At 54.9% G+C, this 16,198-nt stretch overlaps 1 protein-coding gene across 1 annotated transcript; it reads right to left on the reverse strand.

Annotated features, from left to right (window-relative positions):
* Positions 1–1,142: 1,142 nt before the first annotated feature.
* Positions 1,143–3,251, reverse strand: TRIREDRAFT_109716 (uncharacterized protein; the record flags this gene model as incomplete). Its single annotated transcript, XM_006967440.1, has 5 exons — positions 1,143–1,882; positions 1,935–2,165; positions 2,231–2,686; positions 2,745–2,934; positions 3,027–3,251. 5 exons carry the CDS (start codon positions 3,249–3,251, stop codon positions 1,143–1,145), a joined length of 1,842 nt encoding a protein of 613 aa, XP_006967502.1.
* Positions 3,252–16,198: the final 12,947 nt, after the last annotated feature.

Raw genomic sequence — 16,198 nt, forward strand, 5'->3', positions numbered from 1 at the left:
TCTCTCTGGTACTTCCGTTTATATGCCCTACATTCCCCGATACGCTACCACATGCGTCACAGACGTGTCGAGCAGACGATAATCTATGGTTGTGAGAACAGCTTGTTTCCTTTTCCATGTCCGCAAGGCAGATAAAGCAGCCATCTTCTTATTCTACGACTCTCGCCTTAGAGAGACCGATATCAACGCCTCTTGGGCGGGTGACACAAGTTAACAATTTCGCATTGCATGTAATGCCTAGGCAAGAGCATCAGAAGATTAATTATCATATTCATAGCGAAAATAAATCAACAATCCCGTATACCCGCCCGAACCTCCTTACTAAAAGGCAAATACAGAGAGACACAAAGAGACATTTTTCTTCTCGAGATCGCTTTCCAAAAGAGACTCACATCGCTGGCTTGCTCTGCTCGCTTGCTTCGTTTGATTCGTTCTATCCCTCGTGAAACCGCCCAGCCGCCTCAGAATCAGTTCGTTCATCCCATCTGCAGCAAGCTTGTGTAGAATGGAAAGATGAAGAAGGAAGAAAACTCCAATGGAAATGCCCGAGATAATCTCCCCACCCCTAACATCGTCACGCTATTGTGCGTCAAGTCTCAAAGTGCCAACCCCAAGGTGCGCTCTGCAAACCACAGGCTGCTGCCGCCAAAAATTCAAAGCATCTGCCCGAAGCAAATGTCCGCCCAACCGTGAAAATGCCGCAAACATGCCAAAGCACAAATGGAAAGTTTGCGAGGGCAGTCTAGCCTCCCGAAGCATGTTATCGCTGCCATTCTGACCCAGAGCGTTAAACCGATCATGCTGTTTGTAAGACACCGCAAAAGGAGGGTAGAAAAGGGGCTGCAAATGATCATCTTAGAGAAGATACCAATCGCCAGAAAGGAAATGAGAACAAAAAGATTCCCGCCGCGGAATGCCAAAATTCCACCAACGCCAAAAGCCCATCTGGGCTCGAGGTGATGAGAAACGGAGAATGAGCACAATCGCACTCATCATGCCATCCAATGGGTACAGCGCCCTGTGCTCTCTACATCAGGACACCGTGCCCATCATAATGCCCGGGGTCAGCGTGTTACACGCAATGCCCAAGATGGCAAGATGGCGCATTGTGCAGTCTGTTCTGTGCGCAGGCCAGCTTCGCTCTATTGAAGAGGCGGGCGGTGCCCAGCAGTGTCCACAACCTGAGCCATGACCCTCATCCCCCGCGCGTCGCTCGGCATTGCATAGCCATAACCTTGCTGCTGGTTGACGGCGGGTGCTTGAGGCAGGTCTCCCGATCGAAATATCGGGTTCCCGTTCTGATCGAATTCGCTGCGGTGAGGTGCCTCGAAAGAATTGGCGATAAAGGACTGGTTGGGGGTGATGGAAACCCCAGAGGCAACAAATGGAGCAGGCTGTGTCGGTGTCTGCTGCTGCGCGTAGGGGTACATGGTTGGCGCATTCGTGGTCGTTGATCCCTGCGGCCACTGTTGGCTGTACAGGTTTCCCCCGGGACTGGCGTATTCGCTAAATACAGATGGCCGTCGGCTGGCATCGTGAGAGCTGGGCACCATTTCGAGGGCCATGTTGGCGGCAGCTGTAGTGGCCACAGGCTGCCCGCTGTGGACCGACATTGTGCCGCCTTCGACAAAGGTGTGCTGTTGCGGGGGGATCTCTGCCATCATGGACGGCGCGTAGGCATTGTTCAGGAAGGTGGGCGGCCGAATGCTGGTAGCCGAGCTGGGTTCGGATGATGTGGGGTGAGGAAGGCATTGGGCAGCCAGGGGCTTGGATCTGCCATCGTGGTCGTCTTCGTCCTTGATGAAGGGGGCGTCTTCATTGTCAGAAGCGTAGCTCTCCGGCATCTTGTCTTCTGCCATGACATAAACCTCGGTCGACCCGTCTTTCAGTCGTTAGCATTGGTCGCAGACTTGATGCCTTCTCAGTTTACGTACCGATTTCGCCGTTCTTGTATCGCTCCTCCTGCCGAGCCACCTTGAAGATCTCGTTCAAGTACGGCCTCTTCTTGGCGTTTGCATCATTATCCATGAAGAAAGATGAGAGAGCCTCGACAGTTGTCTCCTCAAGCTTCTTGACGTTCAGGCCAAGCTTCTGAATATCAGGGTGCTGCTTAGCGTTGGGCTCAACAACGAGCCTCAGTATGTGAGCGAGAAGATGTACACGCTCTGCTTCCGGTCAGCATTTGTCACTATCATATCCGCTCCCGCCCGCCGGGGCTGCTATCTCTCACCTCGCTTGTACAGATGATCGGGCTCCTTGTGCCGCACCTTGTCATCCTTGGTAGGCCCCCATGGCTTCGGCCACCAGGCAGGCGCCTTCTCGTCGCTGCCGGTGTAGGGATGCGTCGACTGCTTCTTGGGCTCTACAGCTTTGACCCAGGCCTTGGCGATGAGCTTGCAGGCCGTCTGTTGACAATTCTTAAAGCGCTGCTCGTAGAAATTCCAGACGGCAGCGGAGTCGCCAATCCTGATGCCCCTGCGGGACGAGATGGTCATGGGCACGTCATCTTCATCGTTGACGGCTCGGGGTCCCCTTGCGCGCTTGCGACCTTGGCGAATGGGGCTGCCATTCCATTCACCGAATCCAGAGTTGCGGCGACGGTCTACCACCCGGCTACGACCGAAAGCTGCAGGGCGGTTGTAGAGCCCATCTTCAAGGTTGTAGTCGTCCAGCATGGGATCCGCACCTTCGCATGTACTAAATTTAGCAATGAACAAAAGCATACGTATACTGGGAAGTCTCACCTGCATCAATGCGGGACATGACCTGGCGATATCTGTTGGCATCGAAGAATTGGCGGATGGTGTTGTCCGTCATGCCGCGTCCCGGGCTGGGGCTGAAGAAGGTCATGGATGTGCCATCGTCGGTAACGGCAGCAACAAAATAATTCTTGGCCACAATGCCGCAGTGTGTTCTCAACGCCTCGTCAATTTGCTGTTGATTTCGTTCTTGTCAGTAAAAGGAGCGCATGAAAGGCATGGACTGGCAGCATCATCATGTGCAGGCTGTTTGTTTGCAAATCTTACCATCAGTGGTGGGCGGCGCGAGTCATTGCCCTCTTGAAAACGAGCATTGTCGGTGTCAACGCCAACGCGCTCTTGGGGGAAAGAGTGATGCCGCTGGCCAACATCGGAAGCGTATCTCTCGGAGGAGAAGGATTGGTGCCGCGAGGAAGCTGCATCGGCCGGATAGTACTGAGGCTGGAAAGTCTGGTGACGAGGGAATGAATCCCGGGTCCAGTCCTGAACCATGGCTGGCAGAGAGGCCGAGGGGGGTTTCTGGCACTGCGTTAATATGAGCAGAGCGCACACAGGCGAGATTTAACAGAAGTCCGAAGGGGGGTTTGCCCCGGAGGCTACCCAGTCAGCGATTCGCGGGTAGGTAGTTCGGCAGCGTAATTCGGCTCTGCTTGGTACGACTCTCGGTTTGCATAGGCCGGATGGAAAGGCCCAGGGACGTAGAGGCTGGCACCGGCGGCCGGGTTCTGGTCACCTAGTCTATGTGGCTGTATTCCTCTGGCAGAATCGGAGAGAATTTGTCTCGCGATGCCGTGCCACCAGCGTCCTGCTGTAAAGGGGTGAGACGGCTAATGACCAGTCTGTGCTTCTCTCGAGGTGGCGCAGAGACCGCAAAGAGTACGGAACAAGCAGGGTGGTGTGCAGTTTGTCGAACGAGAAGACGATAGGTTGAATTATGGCATGTCGCGGTATGCCAGGATCTCTTGGGATGGCGCTGCTGGCAGTTGGGAGGGCGTGTACGAGGATGCTGTTATACCCGAGCGTACAAAAACCGGCGAGGCTGTACGACCTCAGCAGCCAATGTCGAGGAGAGGATGCGCGCGTCCAGTCTGGGCGATGACGGGTCGTGTTGAAGAATAAGGCGAGCAAGGCGATGTATTGACGTGGGGAGTCGTATTCAAGCCTTCGGAGGCAAATTGCAATCAAGGGGAAGACGGGCACAGCAGGGCAATCGGACGCTCTCAGCCACCATCGGTTGCCAGACGGCTTGCCAGACGGTAGTAGCTCAGAGAACAACTCTGTGCAAGGCGTGGCAGATCGATTTATACTAGGAACCGTTGGTGTATCGAGACAGGCAGACGGAGACTAGAGCTCGAGACGAAGAGGTTGCGGGCCCAGGTACAGAATCGTGCTTTCCAAGACGGACCAAAGCAAGACATCAAATATCGAGCAGCCGGAGAAATAGACAGCAGTTCCCCCAGAGCGGTACGGGCGAAAGGTACAGCAAGGAGGTGGTGAAGCAACGGACGTTGTGTGTAGCAATGGCTAGCTATCTTCGGCATGTGCACATAAGTTTCGGCGAGGTAGCACGGGCGACAAGGGAGAATATCGCAATGCTGCTGGAAGAATCGTCCCCTCTGTTGGGAAAGGTGAGGAACCAGAAGACTACGCCCCCTTGTCTGGAGATGGACTCTTTTGCAACTTCCAAACCCAGAAAAAAAAAAACCCACACAAAGGAGGCTGAAGGAGGTGGAAGGAGAATCGAGTTCGGGGCTGCGGCGAAACGAGAGTCAAGAGTCGGGCTGGGTGGCAGCGGTAGTCACCGAAAGGCGCAGGAATCCGTGCTTGCAAGTCGAGAGCCAGAGGAGCTGCCGGATGATATGCGATCAAGGTGGCAGAGGGATCAAACGGGACAGGCCCAATTAGTAACAATCCACCACAAGTACGATGGCAGCTGCGTGGCCCCGCACAAAGGCAGCGGATGTCTCTCCTGTCGCTTTCTTACTCGCGGCCGTTTTGCTGGTGTTGGCCAGTCCACTTTGGACGGTAGCCCTCCTTGGTCCCAATCGGCTGGCGTGTCAGCAGCGTCGCAGTCGATTGAGCGCGCCCGTCAAATGGCCAATCAAGGCGAGGGCAAGGGAGAGAGGGAGCAAAAAGCAGATGATGGTGATGGCGGCGATGGGAGACGGCGAGCCAAGGATGGCGGTGAGGATGGGAAGATGAGGAGGAAGAAGAAGAAGAAGAAGAAGGGCCAAAGACGAAAAACAAGGCGAGAAAGCAGAGAGATGGAGACAGAGAGGGCAAAGAGACGGAAGATAAGGACGATGGATCGATGGATAGCGTATGAGGTTAAGACGGAGACAAGGACAGAGTAGAGATAGAGGCAGTCGAGAGAAAAGGTGGGCAAGCAAGCGGCACAAGCCGGCAAGAACCCAAGCAATGAATCAATGCATCGACCAGCCAGTCCTCCAGTCAGCAGTGACGAGCGAGGCAATGCAGCGAGGCGGGATCAGATGGACAAGGAGCATGAGCTCGGGTATCAAGAGCTGGAGGTGAGGATGCAAGCGAAAAGGCGGACTCGACCGACCTGAGCCTCGCTCCATGTCCCAAGATGCAGCAGCAGAGGCCGAAGCGGCAGGTTAGGCCAGGTCCAGGCAGGGAGCTGGAACGCAGCTGGTTCGCTGGGCCGCAGCCCGTCCCAGGGATGCTGAATCTGGTAATATCTAGTTACTTTCGTCTAGGCCAGGTTTGGCTCTGCTTTTGAGCTCGCTTTTCTTTTTCCTTCCCTCGTCTTGATCCCCCTTCTCTGCCTTCGGCCGTTGCCCCGTTGCCGTGCATGCATTCACGTCGGGTTTGCATGACTGAGGAGGTGAGCAGAGCCAGCGATCGTCCGGCCCGCCAGCCAAACGTGCGCTGGAGAGCCCTAGGGCCGTACACTAGGAACAGGATGTAGGGCCTAGAGCATGGAGCCAACTTCCCCTAGTAGACGCCGAAGGCTGGGGTGCCGTCGCAAATGCCTGGAGCTTCGCGGGCTGCAAGCGTCAAGGTGGTGCTCCAGGGCATCCAAGCGGATTGCCAGGACGGCCCAGGCAGTCGCCATTCCCAGTCCCCAGGAGAGACGCCAGCAGTAGCGGCCGCCCAGTGCTACATCCACCAGCCAGGGTCTAGGCCGTCGACGGCCTTAAAACCACGGCGTCGGCCTTGATGGGCGGCATGTCCCCGCGAGAGCGTCCTCGTCGGGGGTGCCACGGGCGCAGAGCGAGCCAGGGAGAGAGATGGGGTACCTCGAGTTTCGCAGCCGGGCCCAGGGCTTGCTGGTTCCACGACGTACTTGTACGGAGCACCTCCCAGCGGGACCCGTACAGTACCGCCATGTATTGAGAAGTTGTAACTGGAACCCACCAGTGACTCCGGCTGCCACCCTTGTCGACATTTGCGAGGGCACCTAGTACTAGTAGTAGTAGTAGTACTACTGCTGCTGCCGAGTCGCTGGGATCGAGACGAGACGTCAAGTTATTGGCCTTGGCACGCGAGTACCAACACGGCGGCGCGCCGTGCGATGTGCTTGTAGTACTTGTAATATCAAGGGCGGGATTGAAGCCAAGGAGACAATATAGGAGTACGTACTCTTTTGCCCAGGACCGGCAGGTTGTCCATCGGCCAGCAATGGGGGGGCTGGCAGAAGAACGAGGAACGATCAAAGCACAGTATGCTGTTTCTTCGTGCTTGTGCTCGTACAGGCATCTGGCGCGTCCCCGGTCTTCATGTGCCACGTCCCGTCAGTCTGCTTCGGCACGGAAATGGACGTGGAGCGCGGCAGATTCGAGAACGACAAGCTCCGGGCATGCATCGCGACGGCGGGTCAACGAATGGATCATTAAACGGTGCCCTATCAGTAGTCAGCACTCGTGGCTGGGAATCCGGACCAGCAGGCAAGCTCGCTCACTCACTCACTCACTAGGCTTGATCCCCCGCGCATCTTGGGTGGTCCAGAGATGCTGCGGGTGGCTCGAAAGGGACACCAGGCACTTGAGCTTGTGCAGCACAGCAGAGCACTAGACGGGCTGCAGGACCATCCAGAGCCCATTCTATCCGGCACCCGAAACACAGCTGCGCGGCTTAAGATCCGTGGGTTGTACCGGATAGTATTGTCACGTACACACAAGTACTCGTGCGCTCGCGACTTGTACAGACACCACCTGCGCTGTGTAGCAAACAGTATGAAGCTATCTCGGGCTTGTGCTCACAGCAAACCCCCTTGGGCTCGTGGCTTAGAGAGCTCAGAGCCATGCCAGATCGTGCGTTTGTAAGAGCCGGACCGTGTGAGGATAGAGTTCAGTCGCCCGTACCGAGGGAGGTTCCCCTCAGCCAAAGGTCGTCTGGATTTGAGCAAGCGGGAGGCAGGCTTTCGTCCAGCCGCAACACCATGACCAGGATGGGACTGGCCTTGGGGTGACTAAACGGCCAAGATGAGCACCTCTCCTGAGAACAACGCGCGTTGAGACTGTGCTAACGCATCTCCTCTGATTTGATCACGATCCTTGCGTTGTGTAGCGTCGCCTCTAGCTCTCTCGCGCAAGGGCGTATTTTCACCAGCACTAGGACCAAGAAATGCCAGCATTGCTGTCCCATCTCCGTGGTACAAGTGCTACTCGCTTCGACTCTGTTCTCCAGCTTCTGTTGCGCCTGGGGCTCCGGTATCCCGTGTTCTCCGTAGTTGTACCCGCCCCAAGATAAACAGGGTTCGCCCTCTTTTCTCTCCTTCTCGAGAGCACACTCTCGCAAAGGTTGTTGGCAAGGCAAAAGTGACGATGTTCTCGTTCTTGGTAGTCAACAATCTGAAAGTTCTGAGCGTGCCTGTGCTTGCAACAATACGGGGTAATAGCACTCTGTGCTTGTGCCGCGTGGAAGCTCGGGAGGTTACTAGCGGCACTCGAACCCTTGTTTACAAGGTTGCCAGGACTAGCAGTCCAGGATGACAAGCGGAAGCTCCAGGATAGCTCTGTTGGACCAGCGAGGATTGCGTAGCCTCTGTGGCTAATGATGCTGAGAGAATGTTGGTCCGTCAACGAGGGAACAACGCAGATTGGGGAAGAAATTGGGCAAATGGCCAAGAACAAAGCTGTGTTCATGTCCATTGGATGTCGTCCTCAGCCATGCTTTTGCATGGGCCAATTGAGTTTGGATCAGTGCAGCCTAGTGTCCCAAACGGTGGCGCCATCTTTCCGCATGCTGAGGAAAAGCGTCGGCTGGCATCAGGTTGCTGCCCCTAGTTTTCATCAATGAGCAAAGCAGGTCATAAGGCTCCACGATACTTCGTACCAGTATTGTAGTTCCCTCTGCAAGACTATGCCCTAACTGCTAGTAACAGCTCTCATGCTACCCAGTGCTCAACGTGAAGTCATTGCCAACAGAATAGGTGAAACATACCGTAGCTCTGGCTCCACGGCATATGGCGCAACACACGAGGTGGGGATGAGAGGGAGTCGAGGGCCGGCTAGCACCAGCGTCAACGGCATCCTGCCCTGTGGGTCAAACCAATAGAGAGCTGGCTGCCGGTTATCTCTCTGATCTCTCTGATCTGATGCTACCTGTAATTAATCAGAGTTCAGGAGACCCAAGCATCGACGAGTACCGTACTAGCACGATGCGGATGATTACCGTTTGGGTTGCCCGCATGCTGCTATACACCTACTTGCTTGCCACGAGCTTTGGTCATCATGCTATCACCATGCCCCGCGAATAGCTGCCCTCTTCCCCCCTCCATTGATGCCCGTCCAGCGGCCGCGGTCGACTGGGAGCAAGACCAGAAGTCTTGAGCAGTGCGCCCGTCACAGCGTGACCCAATTATCCCACCTTCTTGGCCCACGTTGCCGTGCCATGAGCCGTTGCGGGCTCCTCTGGCCAGAGAGTCCGGGAGTTGGTGGAAATGGTTTCAGTGGCAGCAGCGGTCCCAAAACATCAGCTGTATCAGCCGGCTCGACAAGTTGTTTGATGCGGGAGTTGCGAGGCGCCATCGAGAGAACCTGCTATCTACCAATTATCAAATTGCTCCGTCCACGTTTTGAATGGATCGTCGCCAGGCACCGCGGCAGGGATGGGCATACAGACGCCCACGCCACGACAATGTCGCTAATAAAGCAGAGCTGTTGTATGCGCTGATCAGCAGGTGCCCCCCGTCACGAGACCCGGCCTGCTCCATCCTTGGCTCCAGCTTGGCGTTGTATCGACAGGCCATCAGCGTAGCCAGAATCTCAAGGCGCGACCATCCCGTTTGTCTGTCCTGCCGCAGATGTGTTGCGTCGTACACAAGACTTGATTCTTTGCCGTGGTGGTCGTGTTCCCCGGGACTGTTCTTGCCCGGCAGATGCTGTTCTGTTGGCGCAGGCCAGACTTGGACCCAATCCATGAAGCTGGAAGATGGCGACGAAAGCGATGAAGATCGAAGCATTCCGACCAGAGACGCCTACCTCCATTTGGCAGTGTTGTCGAATGCCTTCCAGATTTCGCAGAGAGCAAGAGCAATCCATGACATCAGTGCTGTTAACAGAGTTCAATCTCGATCCTTCCTTGCCTTGCCTTGCCCTGGTATAGGTACTGTAGAGTATCGGGGTCACGGTGGTTGAGGTGCACTTGTATGGGCCTCATTGCTTGAGATACCCGACGATACTACAGGTACCTAGTTAGGTGGGTAGGTACCTACCTAGTTAGCTGCGCGGATGAGGCAAGTACTACTGGTATTAGCAGCTGCCAGTCCGTTGCATGTGGCCAAGGCGAAGAAGGAGCGTCTCAACTCCGTGAGTTACTGTAAGCGTACCCATCAGCTGCTAAGAGGTACCCTGGCGACGCTGCTGAAGGCCAACACGTGGGGTAGACCGCGTTAACGCTGCTCGAATCCTGGGCTAGTACCTGCTGGGCCTAACGCCTGCACCTGAGATCGACGACCGTGAGAACCTGGAAGCGACTGCCATACATCAATTCCACCAGCTCGGAGCCAACAGGAAGGAGACAGTGACAGCGCATTGCTTCCCACAGTAGTACTGGACTTGAGTAGATAAGCATTGAGGAGCATGAAAGAATGCCCACCCCAGGCAAAATTGCGACTGTGAGGCTCTCATGGAAAGCATCGTGGCAGCAGCAGCAGCAACGCCTCCGAGTGTCCAGTTCCCACGTCCCTCAGGTGCTAGTTGATACATTCTCCTGGCATCGTCCCCAGGCAAGCCAGTCACCACAAACGAAGCCTACCTACCTAAGGCACTATTCACTAACGACCTTACTAGTGATGCAGCGGTTTCTCAACCCAGTCAACTTGGGCTTGATTCACTTCCAGAACGAGGCTCGTGCATCGAGCTAGTCGCCGCCATGGAGCCCAGCAAACCAGACTCGCAAGACGGTTCGGCCTCTGATACAAGGGCGGGCAGTGTCTGAATCCCTTCCGTTATTATTATCAGCTCGGCTGCCCATCTCATCCGACAATGCGGAAAAGGGCTGGTCAGACTGCATCGTCTCAACCCTAGATACGAGACGGCCAACGAGAACTCGCCCCTTATCGCCTCTACCGCGTCTTGATGGGAATAATCTGAGGCTTCGACAGCGCTGGATGTCCCATGTCGCTCACGCTGCAGCTGGACATCACACTATATACACACATACATAGTATCTAGTAGGTAGGTGCAAAATTAAGGGACATACAACCAGTGCCTAATGTGTCACTATAATACTCGTACCTACCTACATACCTACAGAGCACCAGACAACGCAGTGCGCAGCGCACTAACGCTTGAGCAGACAACACATCCTACAGGGCAATATTCGCCGAGTTCTTGGCTTTAACCCGGGAACACTGCTCGTCCTGACCTCGGATGGATCAACAGCTCTGGTGGGACGCGGTACGGCTCGAGCTTTTAGTTTGGCTGGCCGACGTCCTCCACAGCAGAAGCATGAATCGCTTTCCGACAACCGAACGGCGTGTGAGGCTTAGAGCACGAAATATGCTGCGGTGCTACCATGCTATGACTGACAAGTATTGCCACCCGCCATCACTTCTGGCAACTCGAGCCCGAGTCGGATTGGCTTCGATGGCCGCTGGTCAGGACTTGCTTGTGCGATAAACCGGCGTGCTCCAACTCGAACGCAGTCGTAGACACTGTGGCGGTGGAGGCGCAACAAGCCATTGTCGACGTCTGGCTGCGACGTTGTGTCTCGTGCTGAGACCTGTCAATCCGACATGACGGTCCAGCCAGTTGATGTGGGAAACCCCTCTGCCAGTGAGATCCAAAGCTCGCAGCACCTGTACCGGACGACCGGCAGCATATCCTTGCATGTCTCAAGCCACTGTGGAGAAGCGCAAAGACGTGGCGCCATTTCTCCAAGATTCGCCCTTCCAAGCTGCCAAGTTCTGCTCTTAGGTGGGGGTAAACGGAGACAATTCTTGGATGTACCAAGCACGAAGCACCATCAGGAGTCAATCACCTACTGCAGTTGAGCGAGGCATTTGTCAAGCACACTCGGGAAACTGATCGAGCCGGATGGCTCTCTTCCTTGCTGCATGCATGTCCTTATTGAAGAGCGCCCTACACAGCACGGGTATTACAGGATGAATCTTTTCACAGAACTCGCATAAGTTGGTCCCTTGCGACAGATCCTGGGCACTTTGCTGGGCATTTCGAGTTTCTCTCTTACGGAGGCCAATTCGAGGTGTGCGGTGCGACCTACGGTCGTGAGGATGGGTTACCCGGTATCAGCAGCCGCGGAGACGAGCCAAAGTCGTCTGGACCGGATGCTTTTCACCCTTTGAGAACACTTTGCTGACAACGTCACGTTTCGAGGCTGAAGTTACTCGCACGAGGGAGCATGCTTGTCATCTGCAGCAACCTGGCCATGCCAGCTGAAAGACGAACAAAAGGCTAATACTAATGACAGGCTTCAGGCATCCTCCACGACGAAGGGAGACAAGCGGGGATGGACAGGAGGAATGAGAGAAGAAAGACAACTTCTGACGAGTACTCCGTACCCTAGTCAACCACCGTTGGCCTCGACACGCTACTACTAGGTAGTAGACAGGCATGACTTGGCCAAGACATGGCCAGACATCACATCTACATGTGTGTTAGCCGACACCTGGCTCTCTTGGATGTGATCAGTGTTTCAGCCGCAGTGTAAAAAGAAAAGAAAAAGAGGGCCGAAATACGTGCTAGGACCACAACCGTTGACCAACAGCAGCAGAGCACCACTCATACGTGCTTGAGTATGGCTGGTGCGTTAACGCTGGGCAACGGGGTGTCTGTGCTGAAATCCGATGCCTTGCGTCGGAAATGGTCTGCCACGCGGAATCGTCATGCTGCCATGGTCAGACCAGCTCGACTTCGCGAACAGCATGCTGGGTACGGACCGCCGCCATGTGCCGCTGTAACTCCGCCTCAATTCTCGAAACGGCATCAAGTACTGCTTCGTCCATCTCTTGAAAAGTCCCAAGTCCCTTCTGAAGACTGGAAATTGGCACGATACACTTGATGCCCTGACAGACCCAGAGTTTCGGGGTCGGGATGGCAATATCACGAGCAGCCCCAAGTTTGGTATGATGGATGGGCACCATGGAACCTTGGCGCATTCAGCTTCTACTCGTAGCGCCGCCAACTGACAGATCCTAGATTTACGACTCTCGGCGGAGGCAATCATGTACGTGATAGGCCCGCGATAGGCTCGTGACAGGCTCGCGATACTGCAACTGAAAGGTCAAATTCAGGGGTATCAAGAGGCCTGTGGCGGTTACGTCGCTGCTTTAGCTTCTGCAACCATTACATCTCGATACTACATGGTGCAGTAGCAGTGCTACCGAGCCGATCGGCCATTCGGCTTGTGACCAGGGAGACGTTTCTCAATGGTAGTCTATGTCGTGTTGTGTCCCAATCGCGGAACACGGAAACCTCACCAGACGAAGCTACTCCGCCGAATTAAAGGGAAACCTATCACACTGTCGGAATCTCGCAACATCATGACCGGTTGCTCCTTAGAAACAGCTGCCTGGTAGACGTGGAGATGACACATGTCTCGTCCATGATTATGGATTCAGCGATGGTTTGTCTGCCAACCGGAGAAATGGTTCCTAACATTGCTCTCTTCATGTGTTCACATGACAATTATTGACGCTTTTCTACCCAGCAGTCTCGGGTTGATGGAAGGATCCAGCGTTCAAGCGCGACGGCCTGGCAGAGCCAGAGAGTTCTGGGATTGGCTCTTGTCCGCAATTTGATGAGAGTAATTTCGATCTGGACTTGGTCGCCTCTTCGTTTCGAAGTGGGCATTCGACGGGCCCTTCAGTGGCGCTGAAGCCATTCCCTCATCTTCTCTATCTTCGAAGAAAGGTGACATTTTAAGTCTTGAGTTTCTACAGAGTGCTTCCCCGATTCTTCGCTTCTACAGACTTCAATTATTCACTCTCCACAGCATTGGTGATGGCGGAATTACAAGTATCTTACCTAAATGGAGGGGAAGAGGTCGGAAACTCATTAGTCTGTTCCGTGCAGCATGCATATGCAGCTTTGGGGCATCTATTGGCTAGCCAGACGACTTCTTTGTAAGTCCCAGCGAAGCCCCCGACAGTCTGGTAACGCACAACTCTGATCGAGGCGTGTCTCCTCGCCACATCAGGACCTCGTGTTGACAGATATACTAACAGACGCTAAGTAGCATCTCTCACGGACTTGGATCCAATTGGACGGCCGGCCTTGCTTTAGACGAAGTCCATCCGGATGTGATATCCGCGAACAAGTTTGTGCCTATCCTTAACGGCCTGGGCAAGATTTCCCAGCACCGGTTTCAGCTCGAGGACGTTACCCATGAGCTTGCGGCGTTCCTGTGCGCTGCGTAGTCGATGTGACCCTGTGCACGCAACCTAACACGTTCTGGCACCAAACGAGGTAGATCTCATTCATGTTCGAGAACCTACGAGTTGTAATGGCACTCGTACCTTGAGGCAGCAGTGAAGGAGACTGGCTGGTACGGAGTATATTCTCCGCATGGCACGCCGGCCGGTACGGGCAGCATCTGGGTATTACGGAGTGAAGGCAAAAGAGCCGTCACTTCGTCAACTCGGCCATGCTGCACCGGGACTCAGAGCAGAACTGCTGTCATAGCCGAAGCGTGATCTGCTGATGAGAAGCACAGGGGCCAGCACCAGCTATTCTTAGCCCCAGTCGTCTCTCCGCAGGATGAACAAGACTAAACAAATCGAGTAGATTATGCAGAGAAAACCCAATCCGGAAGACTAGCAGCACTTTAACCGCACGCTACGGACGACGGCCCGCAGGTGGTGAGGTCTCCCGCCAGTTCGTTTGGCCAATGGTAGGGGAAAGCTTGGCCAGGCCACCTCCCTGCGTCGAATCAGGCGGCCAACGGAAGAGGGCAAAGTGTCATCCTCCCTGCTCCGCAACAGCTATTACGGGTGCTTGTGCTTGGAGTCGTGCTGGCACCGCTGCAGCTGCAGCTGCAGCTGCAGGAGCCAAGAAGCCGCTCCAGTTCGCCTGGCTGCCGTCGAGTCGCCTTGAACCTCTTCATGGGCATGACTGGCTCAGGAGACGAGACGCAAAGACCCCATGCCCCCCATAGGAGGCTGCCACGAGAGCTGGATGCCAGCACCGACCCAATCGCTTTCGCATCTCTGAAGCCGAACGCGCCACCGGGGTGCAGGAAGCTCCCCATGGATCCATACCACCTACAGCTTGCACTAGGTGCGAATGCTAGCATCCTCCCTTACTTGGTAAGCCTTTGAGCTAGGCGGCTGTTGTTACCAGCTCGCAACAATTGGGCGAGGTGTTCGCCGCGCACTAATGCTTTGCGTGATAGAACGATTGGACTCGCATCAGCACTGTTCCACTGCAGCGGCGAATGTCTGGTGTAATCCAGCAATTGTGGCGATGAGACCTGAAGAGAATGGTAAAGGAAGAAGGCAACAACTCATCGCACACCGCTACAAGCTGCCGACTCGGCGGCAGGTTGTTCCCCGATTCCTACTTACTGTCAACGTCTTTCCATTCGCCGCTTTGGTTCTCTTACATGCCTCTACATACATGATGGTGCCCGCAGGATGTGGATATTGCGGTGTTCTGGAGAAGGGAAGGCCAGGAAAAGCAGGGGGGGCGTAAGGGGTGGCCAGCCCTGTCTGCCTGTGTTCGATGGCCAACGACTGCTGCGCGCCGAGCTGTACTGTACGCCGAACTTGAAGGGTCTTGGCTATTGTATCCAGTGCCACACATTGCTTGGTTTGGTGGACTGGAAGAGACTAGTATTGGCTACAGCCAAAACTACGGAGCAGCCTCCTTTGAGAGATGCTTGCCGGGGCCACCTGGAGCCATTGGCTATGCCCTGTTCGCCGCATTTGCCGGCGACGACTAGTAGACACGACACACGCGGATCAGCCAAGCCGAGTCAGCTTTTCGCATGGCGCAGTGCCGCGCATCTGGAGTTATCTCGCCAAGCCCATCGCAGAACTGGGGGAATGACTGTTGGCAGCAATTCGATCCTCGACGAGAGCAGCAAGAGCACCGAGAAGGACAGAGGCAATCCGACAGCACTTCGCCTGCTGAACGCTCGATAGCGTCGCAGGAGGGCACACCTGCCGATATGAGGCGAACGACGGAGCGTGAACAGTCTATCGTTGAACGTGTCTTTCGAGCTTTTTCAACTTCTCTCCATCCCTGATATGGCTCCAAAGGGTGGAGGTGGGCGGGCTAGTGCAGCTAGCATTGCCATCCGCTTTCCATCTTCTGGAGAGTTCTGGTCGCCGTTCCCCTGTCCAGCGTATTTCCATCAGCCTTGGCCAGCAAATGCTTGTCGTGGCAGGGAAGCGAACCCCGGCAATATCTGAACAGGGTCCGTGGAAACGGTCTTGAAAGGGAAACGCTACCAACCACGTCATGTGTCACTTGTCACACAGATAGGGCAATCATTCTACGGAATACAGCCGATACAGATGTGTATGCACCACCGTGCATATACATACATCTAACTACTAGGCAGGACCACATCTTGCCATTCACCACCGTTCAATAGGTGCTACGATGCCGCTCCCGATGCCGCTACGATGTGCCTAGTGCTGCTCCAAGCACTCTGGCGATGGAGCTTGTCTGGACTCTACTAGCTTTAAGCTTGCTACCTATGGAGTCCAGGTACATACTTATCTGTTCTCCGTACAGTACGGACGTATGCAGATCCCAGGTAAGCAGTCTATCTCCGTCACAAAGCTGTCAAGCGAGGCGGTGGATGCATGATACAGCTAGTAGTGTTACTGTACTTCCTCCTCCGTGGCACTCGCAACAAACGGAAGATGGTGAGGCGCAATCGGATACTTCCTGCTGCTTATTCCCATTCTGCATCACAGGTCTTCTGTCATTCTCACTCGCATTGCTAGTATGTACGGGTTATATATCCTATTTGCGGAGAGCGTACCCGGGCTGAACGAG

This window comes from Trichoderma reesei, assembly GCF_000167675.1.
Source record: "Trichoderma reesei QM6a unplaced genomic scaffold TRIREscaffold_17, whole genome shotgun sequence".
Taxonomy (NCBI): Eukaryota; Fungi; Ascomycota; class Sordariomycetes; order Hypocreales; family Hypocreaceae; genus Trichoderma; species Trichoderma reesei.